The sequence below is a fragment of the Canis lupus genome, chromosome 7, assembly GCF_048164855.1.
Source record: "Canis lupus baileyi chromosome 7, mCanLup2.hap1, whole genome shotgun sequence".
Taxonomy (NCBI): Eukaryota; Metazoa; Chordata; class Mammalia; order Carnivora; family Canidae; genus Canis; species Canis lupus.
The window spans coordinates 17172943-17191267 of NC_132844.1; the positions used below are offsets into that span (position 1 = coordinate 17172943).

Sequence of the window (18325 nt, forward strand, 5' to 3'; positions counted from 1 at the left end):
TGCTACAATACTAAACTCACACACACTCTGACTGGTTTGCTTAATTCCTTTAAATATGTGTTGAGTACTGGGATGCTCAGCCCTGGGATGTGCAGTGTGACTATTTCAAGGCTCAAACACCAAACAAGGAAGCTCCTATAGGGCCAACCTCAGGCAGCGTTCAGACGGCATTCTCCAGCTGGGCTCCTCAGGATCTCAGCCTTAGCAGTTTGCAAGCATTCCAGCTGAATAAAAAGACAAGAAAAAAAAAAAAAGCACAGTGAGCTAAAGGCCAAAAAACATCCTCTGGGCCTTCATAATACGTATGCTTTAGAGCCCCAAGGAGCCATCTGGGGGAGTTTCATAGTCAAGATTCAACATTTCGACTAATGCTCTTTAATAAGCAATGGTTCAAGATGTCTTTAAGTTTTTTCACTTCACTGGAACTTCAGGGAGTAAGTAGTAAAATGTGACTGAGAACCAACAATACCTAAATTAAGAGTTACAGTAATAAATTAAAATATCAGATGGCCAAAGGGAAAAAATAAGATTTGATAAAATAAAGCTACAAAGTCTTAACCATAGATACTAGCTGACTTGTCCTTTATAGCAATTTTACTTTTCTTCCATACCTGAATATTAGTGAAATTAGGTTAAAATCAAGTATGTTGGGATCCCTGGGTGGCACAGCGGTTTGGCGCCTGCCTTTGGCCTGGGGCGTGATCCTGGAGACCCGGGATCGAATCCCACATCGGGCTCCCGGTGCATGGAGCCTGCTTCTCCCTCTGCCTGTGTCTCTGTCTCTCTCTGTGTGACTATCATGAATAAATAAATAAAATCTTTAAAAAAAAAAAAAATCAAGTATGTTGAGCAACCCGAGTGGCTCAGTGGTTTACTGCCAACTTCAGCCCAGGGCCTGATCCTGGAGATCCGGGATAGAGTCCCACATCAGGCTCCCTGCATGGAGCCTGCTTCTCCCTCTGCATGTGTCTCTGCCTCTCTCTCTGTGTGTCTCATGAATAAAAAATAAAATCTTTAAAAAAATCAAGTATGTCTTGGCTAAGAATCTACAGAAAGATAATTTTAAGTACTTTGAGTATCTTTTTTTTTAAGATTTATTTATTTTAGGGGGGAGGAGCAGGAGAGAGAGAGAGTCTTGAGTAGACTTGGCACTGAGCACAAAGCTTCATGTAGGGCTCAATCTCATGACCCTGAGATCACGAAACAAAGGCTTAACTGTGCCATCTGGGTGTCCCCAGAAAGATAATTTTCTATTCAAGGAGCAGATTTCTGAAAATTAGATGAAAAAAATTAGAGAGAGAAAGGATGAAAATTTGTAGGAAATGGAAAACAGATTCTTAGAGGAGCTTTAAGATTAGAATAACTATAAATATACGATAGAATAAAGTTGTCAGGCTTGAAATAGCTCCTTGGCTGTATACTCTCTTAATCCCACTTCCCACCTCAAAGTCCCCCTTCCAGTCCCCCTCCCAACCTTTGTGATCAATCACTGATGTAACTCTAAACAAAAAAGTAAATTATTGGGATCCCTGGGTGGCTCAGCGGTTTAGCACCTGCCTTTGGTCCAGGGCATGATTCTGGAGACCCAGGATCGAGTCCCTCGTCGGGCTCCCTGCATGGAGCCTGCTTCTCTCTCCCTCTGCCTGTGTCTCTGCCTCTCTGTGTGTGTGTGTGTGTGTGTCTCTCATGAATAACTAAAATCTTAAAAAAAAAGTAAATTATTTGAATAATCTGGAACATGGTCCACGACTATGCTTTACAACTCTCACTAGTGGGTCTAGCTCCTGTTTTCTAATACACTCAAGTGGCAAAATTAATTCTATTCTGGATAATCTTAAACAGGCTCCCTTCTGTCTCAATTTTATTTTGCAAAGTGTAACTGTGAAAACACTTAAGAAAGTAATATATTAAACTGCACCTATTTCTGTTGATTTGTATAAAAGAGAGCGAGCTATGATTTCTAACCTAACTAAAATACAGTATTTGCTACATTCTATGTAAACCTGCAGCTGGTATGGCTGTATAGTAATTCATGTGGATATATCAAAATCTCTTTAAGTATTTCATTGTTCTTGAACATTAGGTTGTTTTGAACATTTTCATATAATTATATTTTTTATTTCTGGTTTTCTTTAATTATTGAAAATAGGATGTCTAGGCTTTCATGTATTTCTAATTTAAGTTTTGACAATCCCCAAAATGAGTATCATTTTCAGTTGATCCAGTATGACTGGGCAGTATGGAGACTCAGAATAATTCAAGGCACGTTGTTTAATTAGCTGAGAGACTTTCCTAGCAACCTACCACTGCTACAGTTTCTTTCCAGAATCTGGGTTATAAACTCCAGGCTCTCACAGGCTAACACAAACACAAACAGAGATGGACACTTGAACTTTAAAATGGCAAAAGAACATTTATTATTACAGAGAGATATAAAAAAAACCCTTATCTTTCTGAAAGTCTTGTAAATGTACCCAATAACTGGACAAATGGAGAACAAGAATCCTAAAAGTTAAAATAATCCAAAATTAAAGAACACATTTAAGTTGATATTTTTCAGACATTCCAAACATAATTAGAAATCATAAGATAGATTAAATTCCCTTGCTGTTTGGAGACCAACTCACTGAATTAGCTCTCCTCAGAAATTATCTAATTAGGGGTGCCTGGGGGGCTAGGTCAGTTAAGGATCCAACTCTTAATCTCAGCTCAGGTCTTGATCTCCAGGTTGTCAGTTCAAGACCTGTGTTGGCAGAACATGAGAGACACTTAACTCTGGGAAACAAATGAGGGGTGGCTGAAAGGGAGGAGGGCAGGGGGGGTTGGGGTGATTGGGTGACGGGCACTGAGAGGAGCACGTGACGGGATGAGCACTGGGTATTATGCTATGTGTTGGTAAATTGAACTCCAATAAAAAAATATATACAAAAAAGAAGAAAGAAAGAAGAAAGAAAGAAAGAAGAAAGAAAGAAAGAAAGAAAGAAAGAAAGAAAGAAAGAAAGAAAGAAAGAAGAAAGAAAAAGAAAAGAGAAAAGAAAAAAAAGAAAAGAAAAGAAAAGAGAAAGAAAGGACAGACCTGTGTTGGGCTCCATGCATGGTGTGAAGCCTACTTAAAAAATAAAAATAAAAAATAAAATAAATTACCTAATTAGAACATTCTATGTCCTACAAAGTTTAGTGAAATGGACACCATTTTAAAGGCGAATTAAAGGGAACCTGGGTGGCTCAGGGGTTGAGCCTCTGCCTTCAGCTGAGGATGTGATCCTGGGGTTCCAAGATTGAGTCCCACATGGGGCTCCCTGCATGGAGCCTGCTTCTCCCTCTGCCTAAGTCTCTGCCTCTCTCCTTCTTTGTCTCTCATGAATAAATAAGTAAACTCTTTAATAAATAAATATATAAAGGTGAATTAAAATAAGATAAAGGATGAATCGCCTCTGAAAGGTTTATTATTATTTATATTTACTATTTTTGCTATATGTTATTTACTATTTACCATATATACTTTTATATAAATTGTGTCCTTGAATTATAATCTTGGTTTTTGTATACGTAACACTTGTTTTTATATTTTAAGTCTATTAGCTATACTTTATATTTTAAGTTTCCCTTACTTGAAGTGTCTACTTCACTCAGCCAGAGCTCTATCTCTCCTCCTGCTCACTTCCACTTTTCCTGTGGGTGGTTGGGGGGTGGGGAGGGGATGTGGATTTCTTCCTAAATCAGGACACTTAGCTCTTCTCATAAGCCCAAGGAGATCCCTGCCAGTCTCCCACCTTTCCCTTCCTCAGAATCCAGAAATGGATTCAGGGCTGGACCACCCGGGCAGGGCTCCAGGAGCAGACCGATAAGAAGAAAGGCTAGAATGGCTCTCCAAGCATCTAGCTCTCAGGGGTGCTCACAGCCCATTAGAGATACAATCACACAAGCCCAAAGGGTAGTGCCATATGGAGTTGAAAACAAATGAGGTAGTTCTTTTTCTGTGAATTAAGAATAATTACATTCAAAGTCCCTTTCAGTGGAGACCATCTAAAACTTTCTGAGCCCAAGGGAACATAGGACCGGGCTATTCTATGAGTTCTAGAATGTATTCATCTCAGCCTCCCATATGCATGATCCCAAAACTATAAAGGTTAACTCATTCCCCTCCACAAATTAGCCTTTGTGAACACCTATGTAAGAAGCATGAGACTCTAATCTCTCTACTTCCACTTGGGGCAGAATGTTCCTCCCGGTCTTGCCTCACTTTAGAGACCAGTACTCCTGAGGTCCGATATCTGCTCCCTTGGCTCACCTGTTCCCTAAACAGGGTCCACACAGGTGTCCACCTCGAGTCCTGGGCATCCACCAGATAGCCCAAGATCAAATTAAAGCCCTGGGGAATAACTCCCATCATCAGTGCTGTAACTTTAGGATAGAATTCAGATGCAGCTTGCTGAAAAATACTCCCAAAATTTTGGAAAATTTTTTGACTGATTCATAAAATAAATATTTATTGAAAAACTACTTTTTTATGTAAGACCCAGAGCTGAGTTCCTAGGATACAACAGCTAATACATGAGTTCCTCCTTTCATAGGGCTGACAGTGGGCCATGGTGGACAGCAAGGAGTGGCTTGAGGGTTAAACACTCTCACAGTCATCACTGATCTCTTCTCAAAGCCATACCAAGTAAGCACATCACCCAGAGCATAGCATGGTTGCTTCACAAACACAGCCTCAAGACCAACATCTAGCCTTTTCCTTCTAAACAAAAGGCTTCCTTCAGTCCCATCCTGGCCACTGACAGGGCCCATATAATTCATTCTTTAATCATAATTGTGATCAATGCAATGGACACTAAGCACAGTTTCCTCATCCTAAAAACAGGATCACCTACTTCATACTATTATTGTGAGGATTGAACAAATTAAAATTCTCAGAAGCTACCTGCCACATGATGTTAGCTATTATTGTGGTTTTATTGTTCTAATTAACTATTGTAGTTTTTTTTTAGAGATTTTATTTATTTATTTAAGAGAGAGAGAGAGGAAGAGAGAACACAAGCAGGGAGAGCAGGAGAGAGAGAGAAGCAGGTTCCCTGCTAAGCAGGGAGCCCAATGCAAGGCTCTATCCCAGGACCCTGGTCATGATCTGAACCAAAGACAGATGCTTAACTGACTGAGCCACCCAGGCACCCAGAGGACTTGGCCCATCCTGTGTAATCAGGAAAGGGATTTCTCTGAGGATGGAACATCTGAGCTGATCTCTAAAAGATAATTGTTGGGGTGCCTGGGTGGCTCAGCGGTTGGGCATCTGCCTTTGGTTCAGGGCGTGATCCTGAAGTCCCTGGATCAAGTTCCGCATCGCATCGGGCTCCCTGCATGGAGCCTGCTTCTCTCTTTGCCTATGTATCTGCCTCTGTGTGTGTGTGTGTGTCTCTCATGAATAAATAAATAGAATCATAAATAAATAAACAAATATATATATATAAACAAATATATATATATATTAAATATAATATATATATATATATTACCTGGAGGAGAGGTAGGTAGGGGGAAGAGTTGTTGAGAAGTATCCTGGGGAGAGTCAACAGCCTCTGCAAAGGTCCTAAGACAGAAAGAAACAGGGGCCTATTAGAGGCCAGAGGGCAGATCACACAAACAGTATTAAGAATATTGGTCTCAGGGTACCTGGCTGGCTCAGCTGGTGGAGCTTGCAACTCTTAATCTCAGGGTCATGAGTTTGAGCCACACATTGAGCAGAAAAATTACTTAAAAAAACAAAAAGAAAAAGTAGTATTGGTCTCTATCCTTGAAGCAGTGGGAGTCCACAAAAGGTTTTAAAGCAAGAGACTGGTATGATAAGATTTGCATAAACAGATCGGTCTGGCTGTGGTTTGAAGGTTACTGGAAAGGTGCCAGAGTTCCCAAAGGAACAAAAGGGAACCTCCTACTCTTTAGCCCACTCTGTAAGTGTAATCACCAGTTCACACAATCAACCTCTCCCCAACATCCAGACCCCTCTAGTTTCATGTCTGAGGAATTGCATCTACTTGCCCTCATCAGATATTATCCTGATTAAACATGCCAAGTACTTGTCTCCTGGGCCTTACACATGGCTGGCACTAACTCATTGGTTGGCTGACCTTGAATTCCCTGTTCTTGTGGGCTCAACTCTCCCCTTCAGTGATTGGTAAGTTCAATGGTGGTACATAAGGAGAAACCTTAAGGTAAGGAGAAAGAAAGACCAAGTGTCAAGTTCCTTATCTCACTCAACCCCAATCAGTCTCCTCATGTGCATGAACCTAATACTTTTGTAGACAGCTGGTACTATGCATGTCCAGCCTCCCACAAGGTTCTGTTGGCAATCAAACACCTCCCACCCCTAGGCCTTAGCTGACCGGTCTAAGAGACTGGGCCTAACCCAAGTTGAGCTAATCAGAACCCTTCTCTGGGATTTAGAATTGGAACCACCAGTCTCCACACCAGTTGGGCTGCTCACTTGCAAATAGAAAACAATACAGGAAATGATATTGGTGGTTATTTTTATACTAATCTTATCTCTACTTAAAATTTTGACATTTTGCTTATCATCAACTTTGAAACACTGCATTAAGATATTATTTACTTTGAGAAGACGTGGTATATACATATACAAAGCTATATTATTACTCAGCCATAGAAAAGAATGAGATCTTACCATTTGCGATGAGGTAGAAGGAGCTAGGGAGTATTATGCTAAGTGAAGTAAGTCAGTCAGAGAAAGACAAATACCACATGATTTCACTCATATGTATTATTTAAGAAACAAAACAAATGAGCATAGGGAAAGGGGGGTGCGGCAAACCAAGAGACTCTTTTTTTTTTTAATTTATTTCTTATTGGTGTTCAATTTACTAACATACAGAATAACCCCCAGTGCCCGTCACCCATTCACTCCCACCCCCCGCCCTTCTCCCCTTCTACCACCTCTAGTTCGTTTCCCAGAGTTAGCAGTCTTTACGTTCTGTCTCCCTTTCTGATATTTCCCACACATTTCTTCTCCCTTCCCTTATATTCCCTTTCACTATTATTTATATTCCCCAAATGAATGAGAACATATAATGTTTGTCCTTCTCCAACTGACTTATTTCACTCAGCATAATACCCTCCAGTTCCATCCACGTTGAAGCAAATGGTGGGTATTTGTCATTTCTAATAGCTGAGTAATATTCCATTGTATACATAAACCACATCTTCTTTATCCATTCATCTTTCGTTGGACACCGAGGCTCCTTCCACAGTTTGGCTATTGTGGACATTGCTGCTATAAACATCGGGGTGCAGGTGTCCCGGCGTTTCATTGCATTTGTATCTTTGGGGTAAATCCCCAGCAGTGCAATTGCTGGGTCGTAGGGCAGGTATATTTTTAACTGTTTGAGGAAACTCCACACAGTTTTCCAGAGTGGCTGCACCAGTTCACATTCCCACCAACAGTGTAAGAGGGTTCCCTTTTCTCCGCATCCTCTCCAACATTTGTTGTTTCCTGCCTTGTTAATTTTCCCCATTCTCACTGGTGTGAGGTGGTATCTCATCGTGGTTTTGATTTGTATTTCCCTGATGGCAAGTGATGCAGAGCATTTTCTCATATGCATGTTGGCCATGTCTATGTCTTCCTCTGTGAGATTTCTGTTCATGTCTTTTGCCCATTTCATGATTGGATTGTTTGTTTCTTTGGTGTTGAGTTTAATAAGTTCTTTATAGATCTAAACCAAGAGACTCTTAACTCTCTTAACTATTGAGAACAAACCAGTGGTTACCAGAGGGGAGGCGGGTGGAGGGATCAGTAAAATAGGTGATGGGGATGAAGGAGTGCACTTGTGATGAACACCAGGTTCTGTATATAAGTGCTGAATCACTAAATTGTATACCTGAAATTAATATTATTTTGCATGTTAAATAACTGGAATTTAAATAAAAACTTTAAAATATACAAATTAACATATGAACCTTTAGGGGGATATTGCATAACAGGGAATTCAAGGTCAGCCAACCAGTGAGTTAGTGCCAGCCATGTATATATAAAAATATACATTAAAAAAATTCATATATGATAGATTGTACTTGATTAAAAGTTGAAGAATATTAATGTCTTATTGAGACCACAATTAAATAATCTTTTAATCTATATGAATCTCATTTAACTATGTGAAAGTAAGATGTATGCCTATTTTATAGAATTTAACATTTTTATCTACTTAGCAAAGGTTGAAGCTGAAAAAATGATTTATCAGGTGAAATTATTCAACCAGATGTTGGTAGAACTGAATAAAATGCTGCACAAACTTAAAAATACATATACTGTTTACCTTGATCATAGAGTTTTCTAGTACTCTCTTAAATTCGGCACCTCACCTGTCTCACCTTAGTCTCAGCTCTGTTTTCTGCCATGTGGATTAAGGACACCAAGAAAGTAATTATGCAGGGAAAAGAAACAGGTATACAGAGAGAAAGAGACAAGAGATGCAGAGAGGACATTTTGGATCTTCCATGTGCACCTCCCTCGGGGGTTCCTAAAACAACCTAGATCCTCGTAACAAATTCCTTGTTTATTTAAGCTAACTCAACTGAGGGTTAAAAGATTCCTAAGAAATGCAATTAAGGTCCTACATAAGATTTTGTTTGGGAAAAAAGAGAGAGACTTTGTTGCTTCAAAAACACATGGAGACACATACTCATTTATTTTGAGTTTATCAAAAAACCTGACCATCATTTAAATTTTAGCTATTGCTTCTAGGGGAAAATGCACTCCAAGAACTCCCAGAAACCAGGTTTAGATAACTAATGTACATATTTTTATGACATTTAATGCTGTTTCCTCCACCTTCTTTAAAAGGCCAAGCTCCTCAAGACTCAGTTTTAACTCGTTTTCCACACAAATTCATTATATGAGGAGGAAGCAAATGCTATTTATGCCTGTGGCTTAGTGGTCAACCACTGAATATATAAAAATATCATTTTGGTAAAGAGAATTTACTGATGTCACTAAGTATCATTTAAAAGCATGAAATAAAAAAAAATAAAAGCATGAAATATATTTATAAAAATAGTTAAGAAAACATGTATTTAAATTTTCAGTAACTTTTGATCAGTTTCCTGGCTCAGCTTAATGAACTTGGAAAAGAAAGAAGGGAATTTTTCTGCAGCATAATTAGTATAAAGACACAAGGCAGATACAGTGCTTATCATTGTAGAGATTAGCTGTGATACTACTTAAAACATGCAACGTCCCCCAAAAGACTAGTAACACAAATTTCAGTCTTTGCAGTTAAAAATACAACCAAATAAATGCAGCATGGAAACACAAAATAAAACAAATATTTTATAAAATGGAGCCACATTCATATATCAATCAACTTGATGCCATGTTACCAAGGGCTACTTAACCTTTTTCAAGACTCAATTTTGTCATTTTCTAAAAATACAGATAATGCCACCTTATCACAGGGCTGTTATAATGCATGGCACATATCTAGTTCAAAGACTGATAAATCACAGGGTCTCAATAAACATCAATGTGTCTCCCTTTATTATACATACAAATATGACTCACATAGTAAATTGCTCAGATGACAGGTATGTGGGTGAATTTTTACTTTTGTTTCATTTCTTGATAATGTAGTTTACATGCTAAGTACTGAATTTTTTTTAATGCCAAAAATACATATAGCAGCAATCTTCTCAAGAACATTCTGCAGTTTGGGATGATTCAGGGCCCCACTCCAAGCTCTCTAGCAGATGCCTGCATTCACCCCAGGAAACGCAGCAAACGCTTTTCAAAACTACAGCAATTCTTTGACATATCAAAATTATTCACTGGCCTCACCCCTAGAAAATGTTTGTTGAGGAATCCCCTCTTTTACTGGTGAGTTCCTTTTCAAATATAATCTGCTTGGTACACAGGATTGATAAGGTTAAACCTTTATAGTTTTACTTTCATTAAAATGTTTCAAGGCTGCCAGAGTTTTGTTTAGATTTTTTTTTGAAGTGAACTTTGAAAATACAGTATTTTCAAAGGAAAAAAAATTTTTTTAAACCATAATTGTGTGAAAAAGAAAGGAAAAAAAAGTATCTTATAGGTTATATGCAAAAGAAAGACCAGGAAGCCTAATATAAGTTAATATAATCAACAAACATAAGATATTAAAAATTAAGCTGCTTTACTTACACCAATTAGGTGTACATGCAAAGAAAGAAAGCCTCGATGAACTAGGGTATATGAACTAATCTAGGTATATAATCAACAAACCAAACTAAAAATTAAACTACCTTAATTACACCAATTAAGTGTAATTAAGATGTACATCAATCCTATAAGAAGTTTATTCTTGCTATTACTGTAAATTTAATAATATTTTAGTACTATGCTTTTAAAAATATTTGATGATTTTAGGGCACTGGGTGGCTCAGTCAGTAAAGCGTCTGCCTTCGGCTCAGGTCATGATCTCAGGTCCTGGGATCAAACCCTGTGGGATGCTTCCTGCTCAGTGGGGAGCCTGCTTCTCCCTCTCCCTCTGCCCCTCCACCCTGCTCATGCTGCTTCTCAGATAAATGAAAATAAATCCTAATAAAAAAGTAAGAATACCTGATGATTTTTAAAGATATTATTTTTGATCCTAGTAGTTTATAGTAATTAAAGGGAAGTATCACTAGAATTTTTAAGGGGGGAGGAGGGGCAAAGGGAGAGCGAGAGAGAATCTTAAGTGGGCTCTACACCCAGCATGGGGCCCGAATTGGGGCTGTATCACAAAACCTTGAGATCATGACCTGAGCCAAAATCAAGAGTTGGAGGCTTATCCGACTAAGCCATCTAGGTGCCCCTCACCAGCTTTTAGGCAGGCAGAAGTAAGATGCAAGAGACACAGAAGGTGATTTACAGGAAGAAAGCCAAGAGATTAAAAGGGTATAAGAATTACAGGTATAAGTTTCTACTATGAAAAACTAGTTACACTAGATGATTCTTCAAAAAGCTGAACAGCTGGTCAACAAATTATATCAAGTTAATGTCTTAAAAGGAAATGTTACTTCTAAGCATAAAAGAATAAGGACACGTGCAACAATCCCAATCAGTATTTTATTAATATATTACATATGGTGATAATTTATCTTTAATTCTTATTATTTCACAAATTGGTATATTTTTAATACCAGTACATTAATATGTTTTCACACCAGTACATCACTGTGTGGTATCTCATAAAAGATATTAGGTATCCCTTTAGTCTGAAAGGCAAACGTTTAAGGGTACCCCACTGGCATACTTTCCTATAGAGAATATTCACTCATGAAAATTAACAAGGATGTTTGCCCTTTCAGAGAGTAAAGATAGTAAGCTCTCCCTCCAATAAAAATAAGTGAGATGACTTAACTTTAACAGAAAAGGCCCAAAGTGTGATTAAAGTACAGTTCACTACCTAAATAGAAATTTAGGCCAAAAGAACAAAATTGCCCCGTTCTTTAAAAATCTTACAACTCTTTGAATATATAAAATAAAAGATTTGGGGATCCCTGGGTGGCTCAGTGGTTTAGCACCTGCCTTCAGCCCAGGGCGTGATCCTGGAGTCCTAGGATTGAGTCCCACGTCAGGATCCCTGCATGGAGCCTGCTTCTCCCTCTGCCTGTGTCTCTGCCTCTCTCTCTCTCTCTCTCTCTCATGAATAAATAAATAAAATATTTTTTAAAAATAAAACTTTAAAAATTAAAAAAATAAAAGATTTAATCATTCAGAACATAGGCCTGAGAGCATAACTTTAAGACCTTTCTATTATGGGATCCCTGGGTGGCGCAGCGGTTTGGCGCCTGCCTTTGGCCCAGGGCGTGATCCTGGAGACTCAGGATCGAATCCCACATCGGGCTCCCGGTGCTTGGAGCCTGCTTCTCCCTCTGCCTGTGTCTCTGCCTCTCTCTCTCTCTCCGTGTGACTATCATGAATAAATAAATTAAAAAAAAAAAAAAAGAAAGAAAAAAAGAAAAGACTTTTCTATTAAACAATTTCTTTTGAACTTTTAATTAAAAATAATTCGAGGGGTGCCTGGGTGGTTCAGTTGGTTAAGTGTCTGTCTTCAACTAGGTCATGATGTCCAGGTCCTCGGTTTGAGTCCTGTGTCAGGCTCCCTGCTCTCGGGGAGTCTGTTTCTCCCTCTCCATCTGCCCCTTCTCACACTCATGCTCTCTGTCTCTCTCAAATAAATAACTAAAATATTCAAAAATAAATAAATACATAAATAAAAATAATTCAAAATAATAACCACTTTGCCTACCACCATGAGCCAAAAGCTTTCTTTGACTGCTCTTATACTCTGATGTACTGTACATGCATGATCTCATTTAATCCTGACAACAACTTTATGTGGATGATATTATCACTGTCCCTTTATTGACAAGAAACCTGGGGGCAGGGAATAAACAACTGACTCAAAGTGAAAGGACTAGGAAGGAACTGATAGTGTTGGGGATTAAAACCTAGTCTGTGTGACTCCAAAGCTTAGAGTCTTAATTATTCTGCTCTGCTCCCACACCTTATCAAAAACCATAAAAATACTGCTTTTACAGACGTATCTAAGATTTTATGAAAATTATAGAAAAAAGATAATCAGCATGTTCTTCTTAATACTCTAAGACAGGACTATGTATATACAATAAAGTGAGTTATAATCCTATGAGAGAGAGGAAGAAAGTTAAATTATCTCTTGCAGATGGATCTCACCAAAGGTTGCCAGGATATACAGACAACCAGTGTAAACTGGCCCAGCACAATAATCCCAGATAAATAGATATTTATAATGGGAGAGAGCAAAGTCTATAAACTATGGGACCCATAGAATCATCAACTGTTTTAAATAAGATGACAGACATGTAACCACACCTCTAATAGGAAAGGAGAGTCAATATCCATGAAATCTGTGAAGGCACATGGAGTACCGCTTCCAGGTCTTCTACACTATCTAATGTTTACAGATTTGAAAGCAAAGCATCTACTATAGTGCTTGGTACACAGTGGTACTCAATCAACATTAGTTTGACTCTCCTTCTCTGCCTCCTAGATGGAAATATCCTGGATAGAGGGCACATTCTGCAAAAGTGCAGATAAGACATAGCTGGGAGAAACGTGTTGGATGACACAGTCAGCCTCAGGTAGAATCTGACAAGATGAGGTTCACAGGGATCAAGAAATGTTTCTGGAATTCATTAAAAAAAATAATTATCAGAACAGAGGAAGGACAGCTCAAGAGTCACATGAGGAATTTGTACAACTATGAAGCATTGTCAAAAGAGCATGAGCTAGAAGACAATCCATTAATATTTTCAACATATAAAGTATTAATACATCAATAAGGAAAAGATGAAAAACCCTATAAATAAAGGACAAGAGCATAAATAGGCAAATCCCCCAAAGTGGAGATATAAAGGAACATTAAACATATAAATGTTCTCTCAGGTTATTAATAAAAATGCAAATAAATCAACACTAAAATGCCATTTCCTACCAATCGCCTTTAAAGAATGATGACGGTTAATGGGAACAAGGAAAATGATGCTCTTATACACGTAGGTGGGTGTTTAAATGGGTACTCATTCCAGCTCATTCCAGAGGGCAATCTGTAAAGAGGTATGAAAAGGCCTTAAGATGGGCAAAGCCTGTGATCTAGAAATCCCACATCTAAAAACTCACTCTCTGGAAAGAATCACATAAGTGTGCAAAAGTATGTACAATGGGGTTCCCTGGAATGTCGTTTATGTGAACAAAATTGGAAGTAAACTGTATGTTAGGGAATGAGTTAAATAGTGGAAAACCAAGCAATAGTTTAAAACAATGAATACTTATTAACACGAAAAATTACGTTTTAAGAAAAAAACAATAAATCAATACATATTATAGTATGTAAAACTGCTTTTGCAAAAATACATATTTTATATTAATAAATATTTACTGTCATCTGCAAGATTTTAAAACTTTTGGCCATCTGTATTTTTCTACAATAAACACATACTTTGATGTGCATAATTAAAAACAAGGGTAACAAGAGGAGGTTGCCAGGTGTGTCCTAGTTCAGTACTTACCAGAAATCATAACTTTAGGCAAGTGGATTAATTCCAAGACTTAGCTTCTTCATACAGTAAATTTGGACAATAATAAGCTATACCTTTCAGGGCTAGTAGCAAAACTAAAAGCAAAAGTACTTCGAAACTATAAAGTACTTGACAAATATTGGTTATTACTAGCTGACAGAAAATCCACTAAAAAGCAACTGGTACAGAGGCTGGAGAAAGATTGGTAAGACTCTCAGATGACATCAGAAGAAGAGTGGGGGAAGAGCTGGTCCTCCCCACCTGCACAGGTCAGCGTGTGTGTCCCTCGGTGCTATGTTAAAGGGAGGCCATGGTGATGATGAAGAGGAGAGCACTGAGTAAGTGTCCAGCACAATAGTGCTTTCCTTACCTTCTTTACTTCATTAGGCATTTTACTATCCCCTTTTTTATGGGTTGGATGCTAAGGCATAAAGAGGTCAGGTAATTTGCTGAAAGCGACCAACTGGGAAGTGGTGAAACCAGGCTTCCAACCCAGCAGACTGGCTCCAGAGGCCACACTCTTAAATGTAACTAACACTATCAAAGGGGATATATTCCAAAACACAGTCACACCCTGAAGTACTGAAGGGATCAAGACCACTAGCTGTGAGCAAGAAGTATCAGGCTAGAGACTTAAGACAACATCAACTCCAACTCAAAATGAAGGAAGTTTCCAATAATCTAAAATGGCCAAAGGCTGAATCAGTTACTATGCAAGGTAGTATCTCGATCACTGGAAGTCAAAACTGGAACTACAATACATCTGTGGTCATTCGAAAGGGAACTCAAATGGCCCTACTAAGCCTATCTGACCCATAGAAGCCACCAACAGGAGATTAGGACCTGCAACCACTACTGGTTGGTATCTCCCAAGGAAGTTTCTGTTATGGCTGAACTGTGTCTCCACCAAGGTTACACATCCAAGCCCTAACCCCCATTCCCTTAGAATGTGACTATGTTTAGAGATAAGGCCTTTAGAGAGGTAATTGAGGTAAGAAAAGGTTATACTGGCGAGCTCTAATGCAAGTCCTTATGAGAAGAGGTGAGGACACATGCAAACAGAGAGGAAGGAAATAAGCATGTGAGGACATAGCAAGAGGATGGCCATCTACAAGCCAAGGAGACAGGCCTCAGAAGAAACCAACCCTGACAACATCTTTATTTCCAACTTACAACCTCCAGAACCAACAGAAAATAAATTTTTGCCGTTTAAGCCACCTGGACTATGGGATTTGTTAAGGCAGCCCTAGAAGACTAATTCAGTTCCCAACGATGGGCACAGCCCACTAGGAGCAGGGCCTTGCCATCATTCTGCTCCCTGGCGATAATGAGCCTTCTCCAGCCACTGCTGACTCCATCTACCAGTCTCTTCTGAGCTCCTTCAGCTCACGGGCTAGGCCATTACCAGTGACCACCCTGTCTCCAAGGCTGGGACAGCTCATGCTCTCCCCAAAGCTGGGCCACAGGTGACTCTGAAAAACCAGCAACCTCACAGGACTCCTGGCCTGTGGTAACTGCCTCTACTATTGCTCCCTAGGAATACCTGCCTCCCTGCTTTCACTTTTCCAGTCAGTGCTCACCTTCCTCCAGGTGTAAAACCCACCAGTCTTTGAGGAAATTCACTCTGGGGTATTGCTCACACTCCTAGGCATACAGTTTGTGTGTTCCACCAGAGTGCTCTCCCTCCTAGGTTTCGTAACACCTGCCACCTTCCAGAACTCTGTCTCCAAGGTCAACCTATGTGCACCTGTAAGCTTTCTGCATAACTTCATTTCAGGTGATTATCTTTCTCAGGAGGCGCCTTCTACCAAGCTTTCTTCTGTCCATAACACCACCAGTCTGGCACACAATGACCACAAATGTCCCCACTCTTTCCAATTCAGTCCTGCTGCTGGATCCACCCACAGAAGGAAGCCACCCATCTCCACATGCTGGAGGATGTGGAGACCCAGCTCCAGACAAGATACCCGGGTACATGGCACTCAAATGAATACAGGCAAAAGCTCTCAGCCATCTGGTCATCTCACTGTTGTGCTCAAAGCTGTAGGTACAAAGTCAAATTCCCTTCAATGGACCCCTGCAGGCATTTCCAGCATTGTGTCCTGCCACTTGACTTCCTGTTTTCTGGTCATAGTCATGCAGATCTACTCATCCACACTGAACTGTTCTCTCTCTTCAGGGCACTGGTATCTATTGTGTTCCCTGCCCAGGACTTTCTACCCCTCTGCTTTGCCTGGCTTGCTCCCATTCATCCTGCAAATCTCAGACGCCACCTTCTCTGGGGCAGCCTTCTCTGATCCCCCCAGGTCTGAGTTAATTACTCGTGTACATCCATACTCACAGCATAATCAGCACTCTATGTAATTACTTGTTTGGGGAGGTAGAGTCTGTTGTCTCAGTCTCCTTTCTACCCAGAGACCCAGCCCCAGGCAGTGAGCTCCTCAACCGGGGTGACTATTCACCTGAGGGGTAATCACAGGTTTGCCTACGGTTCCTGTGTAATTACTACTTGTACCCCCAGCTGTCCTATTTTGTCTCCCAGTTTGTATGACAAATTATTTGGTCATTCTTCGTAGGCAGAATCGACATCAATCTTGTTCACTGTCTTGACTCCCTTGGGACTACCAGCATCCTCACAAAATTCCCAAAGTCAGAACAAGTAAAGGTACAGTGTATTTCCATTTTAGAATGAAGAACATGAGCTCTTAATGGCAGATTATTTGCATATATTGAATCACACTGTTTTGGTTTATATTATGAAATTCATGCCCTAGGAAGATTAAAATGCTGCACTGAATATCAAACATTTCTCTAGTAAGAACAAGGATGAAGCACCTAGTCACCTAGTGAATATAGCTGGAGAGCCTGGGAAGCAGACTAAAATATGGTGTTTAAGGCAGCTCCTCCCATGACATTAGCACAGCCCTTTCCAGCTCTCACTTTAATTTAATTTCTAGCTCTATCACTCGTCTATGAATAGAAACATAAAATGCTTGGATCAGTTACACTGTCTTGTCAAAATAACCTAACCGGCAATTATAACATCCTAAGGTGCTTTTAAAAAATGTTGCCATAAAAACCTTTTATTAAAGAATTTCTTATAGCTCTTACACTCCTGAGAATGAGATCATCCATCTGCATCTTTATAGATGGTACAATATAGACCTTGAGCTTTGTCTAGTATACAAATTATTTATATGATAAATAACATTATTATATGGCAAAAAATAATCAGTGTGCCTCATTTACGTTATTATGTTATTTCACCAGAAAATTCTCTATGGAAAAGTTCTTCATCAGATAGTAAAGAAACATTCTCCTCCTCTGATTAATGATTGTCTTGTAACGGATAGAAAATACATAGTTTACAGTTGCCCAACCTAACAGACAATCCAAACTCCACTTTCAAATGAAGACACAGTCTTACTGTTAAATTTTAAACCACAGACTCCTCATTCACTCAAGTATCTCCTAAAGGCTTAATATGTTTCCAGTAATCACTGAATAAGATGTGATGGCAGACACAAAAGAATTAAAAATGGTCTCTGCCTTCAAATAACTTAAAAGTGTGACACAATGTCCACATTTGCAGTGTCCTAATAGTACAGGGTATTTCAAATTTTCTTTTATTGAGAGATGTACAATTTTTTTCTCATTTTAAATTTATAAAGTTGAGGTGGTACCTTAAATCGATATATTCATCAATATACTATATTTTCCCTTAAAAAATTGATGTGTATCTTACAACTTCAAGAAGCATCAGAACTGGGGAAGCACTATAGTTCAACTCCTAAACAAGGAAGCTGGGAATGCACGTACTACTACATTTAATTCTTAAAGTGACCTAGCAATATAAGAATTAAATGGGTCCCTTTTTCAGAAGAAAAAGCTGAAGCTCAGCAAACTGAATTACTTCAGGTAAAACAAACAGACAAACAAACAAAAAGCCTGGTAACTGATGAAGCTGAGACTCAAATCCAGCCCAGTTACATCCTGGTGCACCACACTGCCCTTCGGAGGGCTAGATGGCTGTCAGAATGATGGAGGGAGGTTAAGTGGAGGAGCCCTGAAGGATACAGAGAGAAAGGAAAAGGCTTTCCAGATGAGAAATACAATACATGCAAAGACTTCCAAGTTATACTTTTATAAAATCAGCACCCTATACCAGCTGGAAAAGGAAACAGATGTATTACATCTGTTATCTTTAATAGGAAGCCCTTTAACAGAAAGTTCCACT

General features: G+C 39.2%; 1 protein-coding gene across 11 annotated transcripts in view; it reads right to left on the reverse strand.

Annotated features, from left to right (window-relative positions):
- Positions 1–18325, reverse strand: part of KLHL32 (kelch like family member 32) — a 234897-nt gene that overhangs the window by 186746 nt on the left and 29826 nt on the right. For 10 of the 11 annotated variants that reach the window (XM_072832009.1, XM_072832008.1, XM_072832004.1 and 7 more), the window contains exons 2-3: positions 5514–5587; positions 149–224 (exon numbers count right to left, since the gene is read on the reverse strand). In XM_072832009.1, the coding sequence (XP_072688110.1) occupies positions 149–171 (23 nt within the window). In that variant the 5' untranslated portion in view covers positions 172–224; positions 5514–5587. The remainder of the gene's footprint in view (positions 1–148; positions 225–5513; positions 5588–18325) is intronic. The other variant, XM_072832002.1, reaches the window with a different exon arrangement.